General features: G+C 43.9%; 1 protein-coding gene across 8 annotated transcripts in view; it reads left to right on the top strand.

Annotated features, from left to right (window-relative positions):
- ncor2 (nuclear receptor corepressor 2) overlaps positions 1–15,617 on the top strand; it is an 88,725-nt gene that overhangs the window by 69,549 nt on the left and 3,559 nt on the right. For 6 of the 8 annotated variants that reach the window (XM_084550868.1, XM_084550871.1, XM_084550870.1 and 3 more), the window contains 23 exons: positions 105–152; positions 450–605; positions 763–899; positions 1,090–1,189; positions 1,352–1,459; positions 2,030–2,133; positions 4,420–4,570; positions 4,752–4,901; positions 5,025–5,117; positions 5,788–5,996; positions 6,081–6,426; positions 6,587–6,790; positions 7,240–7,488; positions 8,313–8,465; positions 8,552–8,863; positions 8,968–9,154; positions 9,291–9,790; positions 11,956–12,074; positions 12,255–12,436; positions 12,558–12,692; positions 14,087–14,229; positions 14,338–14,391; positions 15,164–15,343. In XM_084550868.1, coding sequence (XP_084406994.1) covers positions 105–152; positions 450–605; positions 763–899; positions 1,090–1,189; positions 1,352–1,459; positions 2,030–2,133; positions 4,420–4,570; positions 4,752–4,901; positions 5,025–5,117; positions 5,788–5,996; positions 6,081–6,426; positions 6,587–6,790; positions 7,240–7,488; positions 8,313–8,465; positions 8,552–8,863; positions 8,968–9,154; positions 9,291–9,790; positions 11,956–12,074; positions 12,255–12,436; positions 12,558–12,692; positions 14,087–14,229; positions 14,338–14,391; positions 15,164–15,343 — 4,020 coding nt within the window. The remainder of the gene's footprint in view (positions 1–104; positions 153–449; positions 606–762; positions 900–1,089; positions 1,190–1,351; positions 1,460–2,029; positions 2,134–4,419; positions 4,571–4,751; positions 4,902–5,024; positions 5,118–5,787; positions 5,997–6,080; positions 6,427–6,586; positions 6,791–7,239; positions 7,489–8,312; positions 8,466–8,551; positions 8,864–8,967; positions 9,155–9,290; positions 9,791–11,955; positions 12,075–12,254; positions 12,437–12,557; positions 12,693–14,086; positions 14,230–14,337; positions 14,392–15,163; positions 15,344–15,617) is intronic. The other 2 variants (XM_084550873.1, XM_084550872.1) reach the window with 1 other exon arrangement.

Raw genomic sequence — 15,617 nt, 5'->3', positions numbered from 1 at the left:
GTGACAGTAGTATAGTTTTAATGTAGTAAGCTCATATTTGCCGGCAAGCAAGAAAGAAATGTTGTGAGGATGCGATGATCTGTGGTGTGTTTGTGTCCCTTCAGAGCTGGAAGGAAACGAGAGGTGGTTACTGACCCTCCTGCAGGGATTAAGTAGGTTCACCCATTGCCTTTCACCCCTACTTCTTTCTAATCACACCTTTAGCACACTGTAGTGCTGGATTTTACTTGTGTACCTCAAATATTAGCAATGGGCTGGTGTTAGCATATTAATTCAGTGGATTGTCACTCTGAATGGGAAGTGACACGAAGTGTCCTCTTTATGTTGACAGTGACGATGGTGTCAACAACAGTGAGCTAGCAGAGGCAAAAGAAAGGCTTCTTGGATTAGTGGGGGTCTAGCTGAGTGTGTGCCTTGCTCCTTACTCTGTCTGTGTGTTGATGTTGCAGAAAAGTCCCAAGGTTTCTCTCCACATGGTGAAGCCAAGAAACAGGCGGTGGGCTGTGATGATCCGAGGACCTCCAACTTGGGTCGCCCAGTTCTCTCCCCCTACCCGATGTCCCAGGCCAAGATCACTCACGACCAGCACCTACTACACTTCAGCCGTGAGTCTCCTTCTGTGCGCTGTTCTCATAAGTATCGTATACAATTCATTGTAACCTGTAATGTATAATATATTGTGGAAACAAACCAATGTCTTGGCTCTAGAAAGGCTTTGCCAGAAATCAAATAACCCAAATTTCTCTCTCTCTTGTCTGCCAGCGTTCCAGCAAACAGGCCACCACTCACTACCTGGTCTGCCACAGGACAGTGGTAGGCTAGCAGCAGTGAGACCCCTCCCAATGCCAGATCCTCCACCTCTCATTTCCTCCAACAAGCCAGGAGGCTCTATAACACAGGTATAGCACACACAAAAAAGCTCTAGCTTTTAGTTGACACACAGAAAATCTTGAAATTTTTCTTTTTAAGTATGATCTTAGTTGCGCAATTTGATATTTACAGCATAGCATATAAAAATAGTGTGACAAAGGCAAGAGCATTGATGGTTTATATTATTAATAATAATATATAAATGTGTGACCCTTCTAGGGTACCCCAGTGCAGTTGCCCAGTCCAGCTCATGGGCTAGACCATGGGAAGATGCCCCCCACACAGATGGGGATGTCTTGGATGGATCAGAGGAAAATGAGTGAGTACAATTTTCTGGGGAAATTCTTTCTGGAAGTTGTGATCCACTTTTACTGCTAGCTTATATTGAGATAGGATCATCTGCTACCTCATCATAGACATGTCTTTCTCATTACCATGTCTCTGTTCATTCATTGCTTTTATCGTTCATATTCCACTGCAGGTAATTTCCCAGTGGTTAAGCAGGAACAGTTGTCCCCTCACAGCTCGTCCTCCCAAGCTGATAACATGTCAACCCAGGGGGCATCTCATGAAAGTGCCTCTGGACGTGGTGGGTCACTCATGTTTTCCTTACATCGTTTAATTTCTTTGCTCAGTGAATTTATAATCCAAGCCGTACTCCCTGGGCAGTCAGATCATAGAGTATATTCAGCTTTTATTCCTCCTCAGTATGACAGCGACTGAAGGCATTCAGTAAGGACCACACTTAAGTGACTTCGGGAAAAAGTCTCCGACTGTACTTGAGTGACCCAGTCTAAACTTAAATCTCAATTGAAATTCAGTGGGGAGTTGTGTTCATTGAAGCTCATCCAATCTGAGAGAGCTTGAGAGGATTTGAAGAATGGGACAAATGGCCCAAATCATTGTGTGCGAAGCTGCAAGACACACACCGCAATATTTAAAGCTGCAATTACTGCCAGTGGTGCCCCAACTGTGCATTTTTCGTTTCTGTGGAAAACTAGCTGCAACATAACCTCGCAAGATGCAGTGTTGAAACCGAAATAGCTTCTCGGCCAGCATCGCAGAACTTTCTGCCTTCATTCCCAATGAGTTTTTATATTTCTACTCTTTACACACTGGATTATATTTTTAAAAAAATAATGTCTTACTGTCTTTACAGCATCTATTCCAGCTGTTCAAGGGGGTAGTATCACTAAGGGCATCCCAGGGACCAGAATGCATCCAGATTCCGCAATTTCCTACCGAGGGGGCTCCATTACTCAGGTGAGCTCAGCCTTGGTTCTTTCTTAAGGCTTCTATAGAGGAGTTAGGTCTATGTAGTTTTAGCTGTACCTCCTTGGTCTTCTCAGGGGAGATTTCACTTGGATTTTCTACATAACAATTTTATACTGCCTGCATTCGATCTTATGTGGTGTGTTTTGAGATATAAGTAACTGTACATTCAGACTAAATGTGTTGCTTGAGGCATATTTGTTGTGCATTTTTAGTCAAGTGGGTCAAGAGTCTTAATGATCTGAAGCTGTTAGTTTGATGATGTTATCTTCAGATGATCCCCTACCACTATGTTTCAACTGTCAATATAGTCTTCTATATGTGCAGTTTGTTATCGCTGGGTTGAGTTGTGCAATCCTAATGTGTGTGTGTGTGTTTGTGTGTGTGTGTTCTGAATAATCTGCTGACAGTGTTCAAGGCTGAGTAGTTGCATTACAACAGACTACTGGCACACAGTTCTCTTCCCCTTTTTATTTGGAGAACCTCTGAACAACCTTTCAAATTCATTCAAATAAGTTACTTCTAAAGTGAGCCATAATGTAGGTGTTGGAGAGCCTTGTGTTATCTTTTAGATTATATATGGCCCTCTGCTTCTTCTCATATGACATTCTTGGCGGAGTGTGCTCAGGTTAATTTGATTTAAATGACGAACTGAAAGTAACACCTAGTCAAAGTGTAATAAGGTTCATCATATCAGCAGTTTATATGGCTTTTGCTCTGACAAGCCATGCACATTATTTTAATGGCCCCCACCTCTTCCGTTGGTTAACACTACTTTTGCTCTTGTTGATGCATTAATTGGCCTCTGGCTTTACAGTATGAAGCCACCACACTCAAATTTAGCAGCCTTTATGCATCTGAGCTTTGTTCTTATGATGAAAGATAGAGCAGCAGTGCTGGTGAGAAGTCATGAGGCTCACCGAGTGCTGCGGCTGCTGGATTTCCCTGCTGCTGTGACATAACCACAGCTCTGAGTGGCCCTGTCACCGTGGCAACAGGTACACACTGTACCGCATCTGTTCCCTTTCCTTTATCTATTTACTCTAGATCCTGGCTAAACCCAGTCATTGATATGCCTACTGTACAATCACGTCCAACTGCCGTACAAAGTAAACAAGTGTTGAGGAGGCCGATATCCACTGTGATAGATTAGTAGAAAGGGAAATGGTAGGAAAGGGGGTGATAAAGTGTGATCGGTCTTGTTAGAGTGTGACTACACTATTTATTAAGCATACAGCTTGATTGATAGATGTGAGCGTAAGCACTCAAATGTAGCAACTTCTTCATAAGTATACGCACACTTGCTAGTTCAACAGGTACCCTAGTGAAAATGAATGCATTCATATGTAACAGTCCTGCACTGAATCTTAGCTTCATGAAAGTTGTGGTATTCAACATTTGAGAGAGCTGTTGATTCAACTGTGTTTTCATTTTGAAGGCTGTGGTTTGTCGTACCGTTGCATTGTGTTGTTTTGCACGGACACGTTTGTATTATTTTGACAACCCCGTTTTAGACAGTGGGCCAAAAACACCTCAGTGTTTAATTCAGTACAGTTCAACAGCCCCACAAACTACATCCTCCAGTACAGTCTTACAGCTGAGTTACCACATTTCTGTTGCTGTTTCAGAATAAACTGACCTGATTATAATGTTGTGAACAGAGGTTTAGTGCAAGACGGTAGCATTTGTTTTCACTAGTCTACCTAATGTTTTGTCAAGTGAGTGTGCTTGGACTGCTCTAGTCGGTGTCATCTGATCCTGTAAACAGAAAGCTCCGATTAGGCAAACCCCTGATCGTCTGGCTCCCAGGCTTCGGCTTCGGCTGCGTTTTCTTGGAAAAGCAGAAACCAGCAGATCAGAAACATGCTCTCACAGCACTGCTGTATCTCAACCGTCCACTCCTGCTCTTATCCTGTCACCAGGCAATGTAGGAATTTGACTCACACTGAGTCAGTGTCCAAGGGAAGTGATTTTAGCAGAGCTGCCCATTGTCATCTTCACTTGTTAAGTGTTGATTCTTCTGGGAATGCCACTTTGTATTTCCAAGATTTGTTTTGGTGCGCTTGTTTACTCTTTGGGTCCCTGTTACGTCACAAAAAGACAGTATGTGCAGTACACATTCTGTATTTTGCGCAGCCAATAATTTTCATCACAGGCACTTGTAAATCCTTGCTCGTATTTGTCAAATCAAAATCATTATCACACTTTTTCTTGAGAACAGGTGCACACTGGGATGACAAAGTGCAAAAGTCTAATTTCCATATCTTGTCACCCTAGGGGACACCCGCTGATGTGCTATATAAGGGAACCATAACACGTCTAATCACAGAGGACAGCGCCAGCCGAGCAGAGAGGGAGCGGGAAGATGCTCTGCCTAAAGGACATGTGGTCTACGAGGGCATCAGTGGGCACATTCTCACCTACGACCGTGAGTTCATCACCTAGGGTGTATCATATTCTATATCTTCAAGTATGGTTTCTACTTGATTTTGTAATCACTATACTGTACCCTGAGTTATTAATACACATTATTAAGTGTCAAAGGTATCATTCCTACCCAAAGAATTATTGTCTTTGTATTCATAAAGTAACTTCTTTGTTATTTGTAGGCCCGGGATCTCAGCCCTCCAAAGATGAGGGCAGAGGGCCAGGGCAATCTGGGGAAATTCTTGGCCTGAAGCGTCCTTATGATGTTATGGAGGGAGGCATCTCTAGAGGACTGCCTATGAGGGAATCGCTGTCTGCTGCCAACTGTGAAGGTAAGAAAGGACCCCAGTTAACTATCATGTTTGACACAATAATGACGATGAACGCTCATTACTAATTAATTATTTACTACAGTCTTGTATCTTGCTGTTCTTACACTTCTGTCTCCATTTTAGGTCTGATTGGTCGAGCCATGCCTCATGATAGAGACAGTCCACACCACACACCTTACAAGGATGTGCATCACATCCGTGGTTCCATCTCACAAGGTGGGATAAAATTAAAACAACGGCATGCAATTTTAAATTTTTTTTATTTTTTTTTAACATGTATTCATTTTAAATCAAAATCCTCTTCCTTCCTGGTGGATCAGTGTAGATGAACCATTCACAGCTGACTGTGAAGCATGCGTGGTATTAAGGGTAGTGGGTCAGTCTCACAATAGGCTGAGGAAAAAGCCTTGTTCAAAATGTTTTTTGAACCGATATAAAAGTATCTGTTTGCAAGATAATGCTGTTTAATGTTGACTGTAATGTCTGTATGCTATTTTTCCTGAAAGTACTCACTTATTGTGCTCTCATTGCATTAGATGGTACTCTTTGCTCACTCAGCAGAGCTGCAGAGAAAGACTTTTCATTTTCTTTTGTTCTTTTTTTATTCTGCTGAAGAAACAAATTGCATTTACAGAAATCATCTACTGGCAGGAGTACTTTAATGTTGATATTCATATTTATTTCTCTAAAAAGTGGTGAAGTCAGATAACTATTTTAAACTATGTCTGACTCCTGGCTTTTAAAAAGCCTGCAGGTTCAGCTGAGCTAATAACATCCTATAAGAATCTTCCTTTTTGGTTCCTTTCTGGCTAAATTATAATTCAACAATTGAAATGTCCACTGTTGTTGGAAGGAAAATAGGACTAACATATCCTCATGATTTTAGGTATACCTCGTCATCTGGACACTCAGGATGGTTACCTGAGGAGAGAAGCAAAGCAGATGAAGAGAGAGGGCTCCCCACCCCGTGGGCCCGGTTCACTTCCTGACCAGATGAAGGGCCGAGAGGCCATTGTGCCCACAGTGAAGGAGCCGGGGCGCTCTATCCACCTCATTCCCAGTCAACAGCCTGCTAAGGAGGGCATCATAGCACAGGTATGCACATCCTAATAACAAATGTAGACACCATCCGAAACGTATCTTTCTTAACGGATTCATTCCTGTTGTGCCTCTCTTCAGGGAACACCCATGAAACAGGAGGCTTCTGGTTCAGGGAAACGTCATGATGTCCGCTCCATCATAGCCAGTTCACCACGTTCCTATCACAATACACCCTCCCACATGGAGATGCGTGCTGAGAGGGGCCGCTATGAAGAAGCACCTAAAGGCCGGCCCAGCGCAGTAGTCAGTACGGCTAGCCCTATAGCCCGCTCTTCTCCCCTTACACTGGGGTCAGAGCAGGGAGGCAAAGCCCATCATAGTCCAGTGGGCTATGATGACAAAGGTGCTTTAAGGGCCCCGTACTCTGGGGCTTCACATCGAGGCTCCCCGCTGTCCAGGGAGGCAAGCCAAAGGCAGCATGACGGTTGGTATATCTCAGACAAAAAATTTTACAAAGTGCAGCAGAATAAAAAAAACAAAAAAAACAAATCTGAATGAAAAATGCAGGAACACACTAGAACAAACAACCCTTCAACACAAATAGGGGTACTTCATGTTGTGTTGTTTCTTTGTTTTTACTCCAGGTTCCAGTAAGAATCCTCCTCAGGAGCGTAAAGCCACGCCGACCCCCAGGGAGATGAGAGCCACCAAATCACCACTCTCTGGTGTTACAGATCAACAGACCTATGAACGTCTGCTGCAGGGTCTCGGAGCTACAGACGTGTACCGTCAGATCCCCTTAGCCTTTGATCCTGCAGCGCTGCCCCGTGGCATCCCTATTGAACCAGGTACTGCCAACATTGTCTGCTGAGACTCTTTTTTCATTAGTATGATGTATGATTTCCTTGTAGATGTCTCAGGTGTTTTCAGCTGTTAAGACCTGAATAAACCTCACCTCAGTTGAGATTGGGTAAAGCTTTGCTGGTAATTACGAGTTCCCCAAAATCACTGTTTGAACAGTAATCATAAACGCCTGCTGCAAGTTGTCCCTGCCTTTTATTTTCCCCTTTGTGTTGCTGTGATGAGAGAAAAACACATTTTGACAGCTGAGACAAGAGTGTAGAGGCAGCAGGATGTCAACTGTCCACGGTGTGTACAGTTGACATCCTGCCAGCCAGTTAGATAATTTAATCAAGAAAACGCAAAAAGCATTTGTAGGCTTTAATGACTTTGATTTGTTTTTCTGTCTAAGATGAATGATTTCCTGACATATTGTTCCTACTCTTTATGCTCGCAGCCTACTATTTGCCTCGCCACCTTGCCCCCAACCCGGCGTACCCTCATCCTTACCCCTACCTCATCCGTGGCTTTCCTGACACCGCAGCCCTGGAAAACCGCCAGACATTGCTCAATGACTACATCACCTCTCAGCAGATGCACCAGTGGCCTGCAGCTGCTGCCATGGCTGCCCAGCGCTCAGACCTGCTGAGGGCCCTTCCTCCACGAGACCAGCCCCTTCCTCTACCCTACTCTGCAGCCCCACGTGGTAAGACTAATGGACTTGAAATCACATCAACACTGACTCACGTTTGTCTCTGTTTGAGCTCACTCTGGCTTTTCAAGATGGTTGTCAAAAGTCAAGTCAAGGGTACTACAGATGGCGTTTGCAGACATAGGTTATGTTGCCTGAATTTGATCTGTTTCAACCTGTAAGCTGAAATTTGAGGTGTAGTGTCCTTGTACCTCAGCTCCATAGTGATGTCTGAAGGATAGTGGGTCCAGTCACTTCTAGAGGGAAGGAAATATTGTGAATAATGTGACGGGAATAATTCTTGTTGTTCATAAGCGAGACCCTTTGAATACAGCTAATTTGCTACATAATTTATCATCCATTTGTGTGTCGATATAACAGTGTAATGCATAAATCCTCAGTTGCTGTTAAGTTGCCTGAAAGTTGTCATGTTGAGTCACTGAGGGAGGAGTGAGTCCGTTTGATTTCCTATGTAGTGTAATGAAGGAGCAAATATCAACAAACCAGAAGTGAAAGTATTTACTGGAACAAGGGTTGCATCATTCATCTGTGACTCTGTCTTGAAACACTCATTTAAACAGAATCTAATAAGGTAAAACTTGTTTCTTTTTTTTTTTTTATTACCATAAGCATTTTTTACTCACCATCTGTGTTTTGGATTATTGGATTGCTATTAGTTAGTTGAGTTACCTTTAGCTTTACATCACTATAATAGAATTGAATGATAATGAAAACACAAAGTCATCCAGTTTGAAGCTTTGATTTCTTGTTGTCCCCCGGACACATCTGGACCAGCTATTAGGTTGTTTTTTGACGCTTCTTTTCTTTCTGTCCTCTAGGGATCATCGATCTTTCTCAGGTGCCACACTTACCTGTCCTGGTCCCTCCCTCTGCAGGGGCAGCTGGCTCCCCAATGGATCGCATCACCTACATCCCTGGGACAAGCGCCACCTTCGCTGGCAGGCCTTACACCACCTCCCCCATCTCACCTGGTACAATTCAAAGCAAACTAGTGATAAATATGTTGCGCTGTTATTGTTTTCATAGTGATTTAATTATTAATTTTCTTTCCATACAGTTGGCTCCTCACACATAAACAAAATGCAAGGTGCACCCTCATCTTCAGAACGGGAGCGTGAAAGAGATCGTGAACGTGACAGAGAGCGTGAAAGGGAGCGGGAAAGAGAGAGAGAGCGGGAGAGGGAGAGGGAGCGCGAACGGGACCGGGAGAGAGATCATCGAGAGAGAGAACGAGAACGAGAACGAGAGAGGGACCGTGAAAGGGACCGGGACAGAGAGAGAGAGAGGGACAGAGACCGAGACCGAGAGCGGGACAGAGAAAAGGGCGGGTCTCTTGGAAACGTGGAACACGCCCCCATCTGGCGACCAGGTGTGGAGGAGATGGCATTTTTCATTTCAAGTGCAGTCACAAGACAAATGTTTGAGAGAAGTAGTAGTGAATTCATTAGTTAAGAGTGTGTTTGTGCTTCTCAGGTACAGAGCACAGCTTGGCGAGCAGTAGCAGCAGCAGCGTGAGACCTTCCTCCCAACCATATAGCCACCAGCACTCCCCAGTGTCACCTCGTACCCAGGAGAATGTGCAGCAGAGGCCAAGTGTCCTGCACAACACTGGGGGCAAAAGTCTTTCTGTCCCCGAACACTCCAGCTCATCTGTTTTACGGTAAACTACATTTTTACAAGAACAATACTGAGATATTTTCCATGGCTGAATTATCACAATACTCACAGCAAAGAAACAAGAAACCAAGAGCATTTTTATTCGTATGATTTTAAGTGTGTTTCATTTCGTTTGCCAGGTCCATGTCCTCAGGACCTGCCCGAAGTTACCAAGGTTACCAGGTTAGCCACATCCCAAGGACAGGTGTGCCTCCTGAGGCCTACGCACCTGCCATGGACCCAGGTGTAGCCAAAGAGCAGAGTCGCGATGGAGGCAAAAACAGGGGAGGGCTATCCAAGCATGTGCAGGATCAGCACGGGCCATCCAGTAAATCTGACCCCAAGCTGTCCAGCCCCAGCCCAGGAGGAATGTACCCAGGTCCATACACCTCGACAGGCCGTCCCCAACACCTGCTGCCTCTCCAGTCGGATAACCCCCCTGGCCTTGGAGAAAGCGGTACGCCCAGTAGGGAAAAGACTCAAAACAAACAGATGTCCAGTCAGGAACAAGAACTACGAGCACTCGGTAAGACCACCATGACTGCGGCCAGCTTCATAAACGCGATTATTATGCGTCAAATTTCTTGTGAAACGGGGATGCCAGAGACGGGCTCGCTTGTTGCCAGCAGCGCCACTGATGGTAAGACGCTCTGGATCCCAGGGTCCCCCTCATCACCCAGACCCTCCCCCGTCAGTCTGTGGCCTCTTGCACGCTGTGGTGATTGGCATTTTCAAATCAGTCCAATTCATTTACATCTTTTTATTTCGGTGCTATAATTTATTTGCTGTTTTCCCCAGATATATCATTAGTTTTTCTTTACAAACTTAAAGACCACCCAGGGTGCCCTCTGGAGAACTAAACCTCTAGCCTGTCCAAATTGGTACTGACTGGCTTACATGAATGTAGCAGAGGAAGTTTGATGGAGCATTGAGATAAAGAATTAAATTTTCCATTAAGAAGATCCTAGGTGTCCTTTAAGGTAGTTAAAGCTGGTGGGACAATACGGCATAACATCCTTTGCTGCTTATCTTCATTTTCTTTTCGCAGAGGATGTGAGTTGAATTTTACTTGTGGCACCCCTCCTCCTTCCCACTCGGCTGTTTACTTTAAACAGAATATTTCACCACAAGCAAGTGGGCGTGACGAGAATATTTAAGAGACTTGAAAAGGCAATTCTCTGCAGGAGACTTTTATATCCCCTGTTCAATAAGACTACCATAATCCAAACTATTTGACTTTATGAATGTAGCGACTCTAATTCCCTACTGCATGTCTGATGCAGTTAATAGTATTTCCTGTAGATACTCAAAGACCTTTTTGAAACACACTCTGTTGGGACACTACTTTGAACAATGGCCACATGTAACCCAGACTCCACTGATTTTAAAAATTGGCATGATAAAAGTTTCATTAAGCATCATGGAAAGCTTTATGAACCACAAACCTCACTCCCTGGGGTCCCAGAGTGCACCAGTGTTGCACAGACGGAAAGTGGGAAAGGGGAGGGAGTTTTTCAGCCGCCAGTGGGGAGGGGGCTACTGCAGCTTCTGGCCCTCTAAATCTCTGCATGTTCCTGTTTATGGCTCACTGTAATCTATGCTGATATTTTTTTTTCTTCTTCTATTTTTTTCTACACACGCCAAACACTCAACACATCTCTCTCAATCAGACCTCTGGGAATTTGTCTGTCATTTTGGAATGTGATTTTGTTTGTTGTTTTCTGCTTGTAGAGCAATGTGTCACATCTGTATTTATACAAGGCCTTAGGGCAAGTTCAAATGAGTGCCATGGGCTAATATAGTCATTTATATACCGTAGTAGACAGGAAGCATGCTTCTCAAAACAAATGAGACAGATGAGAGATATCAGCACCTTGTTGTTGGCGTGCATTCACAAATAAGAAGACAGATCCAAGCTATTGTGAGCTCTTGCTAAAATGAACCCAGAGTCTCTTATGTCGTTTGTAGCCAACAACAAAAACCACAGCATCTTGTTCCACCGTGGGATTCTTCCTCTCTGGGAGTCGTACAGGCAATCTTGCCCCCCGCACTGAAGTTGCATCATCCTCTTCTGAGATGAATATTGTAGTGCAAGAGTTGTGTAAGAGAAGACAGAGAAGTGATGCACAAGGGAAATCAGTCCTTAAATGGGGCTCATAGTGCACACAAGCAGAATGCTTTAGTCCCACAATAGTTTCATACATTTAGAGGTAATTGGGCCATCTTGAGTTAAGTTTTGATTCTTAGTATTGCTAGCCTATATGAATTCATAATAGGCAGTCAGTTGTGTTGTAGTATCCTATTCTTTGAGGCAATACCTTTTTTGATTTTTAAAATGTGTCTGTGGTCTTCACTTGCAATCAACTTTTTGACTTCTTCATTTGTGAGTCACTGATGCAAAGCCAGACAGTTTTAGAATCATTTCTGGTTAAAGATCAGCTTGCTAGCTATATATGCAAAGTATACACTAAAAATAATAAAAAGATGTGCAGTAGCTCGTCACATAAACTCATTCATGTACGCTGCAGTATTTGTGAGGAAAAGCTTGTCCTTCTGAGCTTCTGTGGTCAGATGTGTCATGAAATGTGTAAAATGAACACCCCCATCAACTTGTTATAGATGACCAAAAATACATATTTTAATTAGGATGGTGTAAAGTTCCTGAATTGTGTTACCTAAAACCGGAAATCGAAACTAATGATGTGTTTTTTTGTTTTGTTTTGCCTGTGTGTGCGTGTGCGTGTGCGTGTGCGTGTGCGTGTGCGTGTGCGTGTGCGTGTGCACTTCTTTGGATTGAACTCTCAGTTCAGCCACACGGTTTGTACCGTCCTCCCTCTGAGGAGAGACTGTCTCCGGGCCAGCAGCCCCCATCCCCTCGCGTTATGGGCAGCCAAAGGGTGGTCACCCTGGCTCAACACATCAGCGTAAGCCTGCTCATGCTCCTGCTTTACAGATATCAATATCAGTGCTTCACAAAATGATAGAATGATGAACATATATAATTGTTTTTTCACTTTAAAATGAAATCCTCAAGCTATCAAGGGATGCATGTGTGTCAGACAGTGTTGTGTAAGTCTGACATGGACAAATCTTTATGCAACCAGGAGGTGATAACTAAGGACTACACCAGACAGAGCCAGCAGCAGCAACAGCAAAGCTACCACGGCTCTCCTGTCTTGGACTTGACCCGTCCACCCAATGCCTCCCAGCCCGCGGCCACTTCACAGGAGTCTGGCCAAGGGTCCCGCTATCCAGAGGGTTTGGGCGGAGAACGTAACAGAGACCGGTAGGAATCACTGTTGAGTGTGATCAGAAGCCACAATCAGAAAATTACACAAGCATGGATATGCTGGAAAGTTGGATTGATGACAAACCTGCTTTAAATTCTAAACTCGTATCCTCTCTAGGTCTCCCCCCCAGCCCAAGACATCACCTGTCAGTGTGTCAAATGACTGCATTGAACCTGTTTCTCCTGCCGGAGCCAACTCTGAACCTGAAGTCCAGGGAGGTTCCTCCTACCCCAGCGAGCAGGGAGAGCAAGGGTAAGCCCTCACATTACCACATCATTGTTTCTGTTGAAGCCTGGACCCACCAAACTGCCTTCAAAGAACTATTGGCAACAATGGCCACCTGTGACGTCATTTGTGTGTCTGCCAAAAAAGTTGCACTTGAACACACCAGAAAGACCACAGACTACAGCCAACAGCCAGCTGGCACATACACATCAGGCATAACATTAAAACCACTGACAGGAGAAGTAAATAACATTGACCATCTTGTGACAATACAATGTTCTGCTGGGAAACTTTTGGACCTGGCATTTGTGTGGATGTTACCACCCACATAGACTTCTCGGCAGCAGCCATCCCCAGCAGGATGCAGCCTGACACCGGCACACACACATAAAACGGTTTAGGAACAACTCAAAAAACATGAAAAACAGCACAAGATGTTGACCTAGATCCCAAACTGATCAAGTATCTGTGGGATGATCCACAGAGGCCCCTCCCCTCAACCCATAGGACCCAAAGGCCCCCACTGATAACATTCTGTTGCCAGACACCACAGGACACCCTCAGAAGGCCCATGTCCATTCTCTGATGAGTCACAACTGTTTCGGAGGGAGACCTACACAATATTAGGAAGGTGGTCATAATGTTATGCCTGATCTGTGTATCTAATATAATTTTGTCATATTATCAAAATTCATGTAACATTTTTTTTTTGTAGGGTAGCATTGTTGGCCTCTTGAGAGTTCCTTTGTGCCACTTGGGATGCTGTTAGGTACCTAAAAAGCTGCAGGGTCTGGACAGTGCCCAGAGGGCAGTCAGGAAAGAAGTAGAAGGCATCACACTACTGAGCTTTTCCTTGGGAAGTCTTGATACTTGGATGCTGAAAGGACCTTCAGATTCATTAGGAATAGTAGAAAAACAGGGCTATTAATTATTGCAGAGATAGTGAAGCTATCAAGTTTGTGCATCTAGTTTAGTACAAATTGTCCAGCTGGTTTGCAGATGGAGTATGTGTACACGTGTGTCTGGTCCAATCACCCAGTTGTTGCTGGCAGTCAAACACTACTCGTTTTTACAGACTCTCTTGGCACATTGATGGAGTGAAGTGTCTTCATGATTGCATCTCTTTGTGTTGATGATTTAGCCTTTTTGGACTGGGGACGTTTACAGCCGGAGTAGTTGATTTGAGTGTCAGAACCATTTTCCATGCCATGAAGTGGTCTATTACAAGGATGGGATACACTGGGGCTGCCCTACTTTCAAGAGTTGGTCCTGATTGATAACCTTTTAGGGGTGGGGAGCAGCTCAGATACCCAGGAGAACTCCCCTTCCTCCTTGTTGAGAAATATTTTAACTGGGAGTGGGTATGCCCTCATGCTCAGATTAATATGTGTGTTGACGTGGCACTGCTTTTCCTCCTGCAGAATGGGCTCCCGCTCTCCTCCCAATACCTCCCAGCCTCCAGCTTTCTTCAGCAAACTGACTGAGAGCACTTCAGCTATTGTGAAGTCAAAGAAACAGGAGATGAGCAAGAAGATGACTGTGGTTGGAAATGACAGTGATTTCAGTAAGTTTCACCTCAGCACAGCCATAATCAAATTAATCTGTGTAGTAGAACGTTTGATTTAATAAAACCAATGGACCTGTGAAAAAGAAGGAATTTTTGCACTTTCAGATGCTGGTCAGCCAGGAACAGAAATCTTCAATATGCCAGCATCTACAACTGCAGGTAATTTGAAACCATGTCATTATAAATAAACATTTCAAGTTGGAAAATACAGACGTTCACCACACATCTTTTATTTTAAATCTGTCAGTAAAGCAGCTGTACTGTGATAGTAGCTTTACGAGATAGCTTGCATCATTCAGCTTAATAAAAATGCATGTTACATGATATAGTTGACTAAATGCAGAAAACATTATTTTGGAAGCCATGATAGGGGGAGCCCCAGAAAGACTGGTCTGTTTTAGATGATGTGGATCATAATGAAGCATGCTTTGCTGCATCTTTTCAGACTCAGGCTAAATATACTGCAAGCGTAGTACTTTATTGTCCTGAGGTGACCGAGCAGGTGACGTCTACACAGGAAATTATCTTGACTTGTTTTCCCACGTGACACGATTGAGAAAAATAATGAGAACTTCAGTGACGTCGGATGCGTACAGGACTTCTTAAGTGCTTCCTCTGTGCAGCTTCTACTGTCACTTTATATCAAGCCCAATGAGAGACTCAATACAGATGCAAATCCCTTCTCAGCTTTCATGTTGTTCTCAGTCAAGGTCCCATTGTCCCTTGGATCATAATTATATTAATCACCGCTGCTAACGACGCTGTCAATACAAGTTTTTTCATTTTATCGTCAGCCCTGCTTTTTTATTTATTTTTTTTTATTTACCTCAGCTCTGTGTACTTCTGTGATTCTGTAACTGTTGTTCCTCACTCTCTAATTTAGTTTCCTGTATCTTCTGCTTTATTTTTTTAACACTCCTTCCTTTTACAGGACCTGTGAATGTCCGCAGCCACCCAACTCCAGAGACCCCGGGTAACTCAATAGGCCTGGAGGCCATTATAAGGAAGGCCCTAATGGGTAATTACAATGATCCGTCTGAGGAACGCTCTCCATCCAACGCTGCTAACCAGATGTCTGCCGATGGACGAGCGGAGGACTCTTTCTCACAAGGTGACGCCTCCTCGAACGCTTATGTATTTGATCTATTTTGGATTTTATCTGTTCTCTAAGGTAACATTTCAGGCTCCGTTACATTTTTATATAACTTGCAGCCTTGTCATCTTATCACTGGCACTTGTCGTCCTCATGTCAACTGAGCTCTCATGCCTAACATTTGGGAACCATCTTAATTACACAAAATGCTGTGTATTGTATTTCTGTAGATCAACATCCTCCTCATTACCCTCTTTTATAGGTACATTTATAACTTTGGTCTACTAAATTC

Source organism: Chelon labrosus, assembly GCF_963514085.1.
Source record: "Chelon labrosus genome assembly, chromosome: 9".
NCBI classification, from domain to species: domain Eukaryota; kingdom Metazoa; phylum Chordata; class Actinopteri; order Mugiliformes; family Mugilidae; genus Chelon; species Chelon labrosus.
This window is presented reverse-complemented; position numbering and strand designations above follow the sequence as displayed.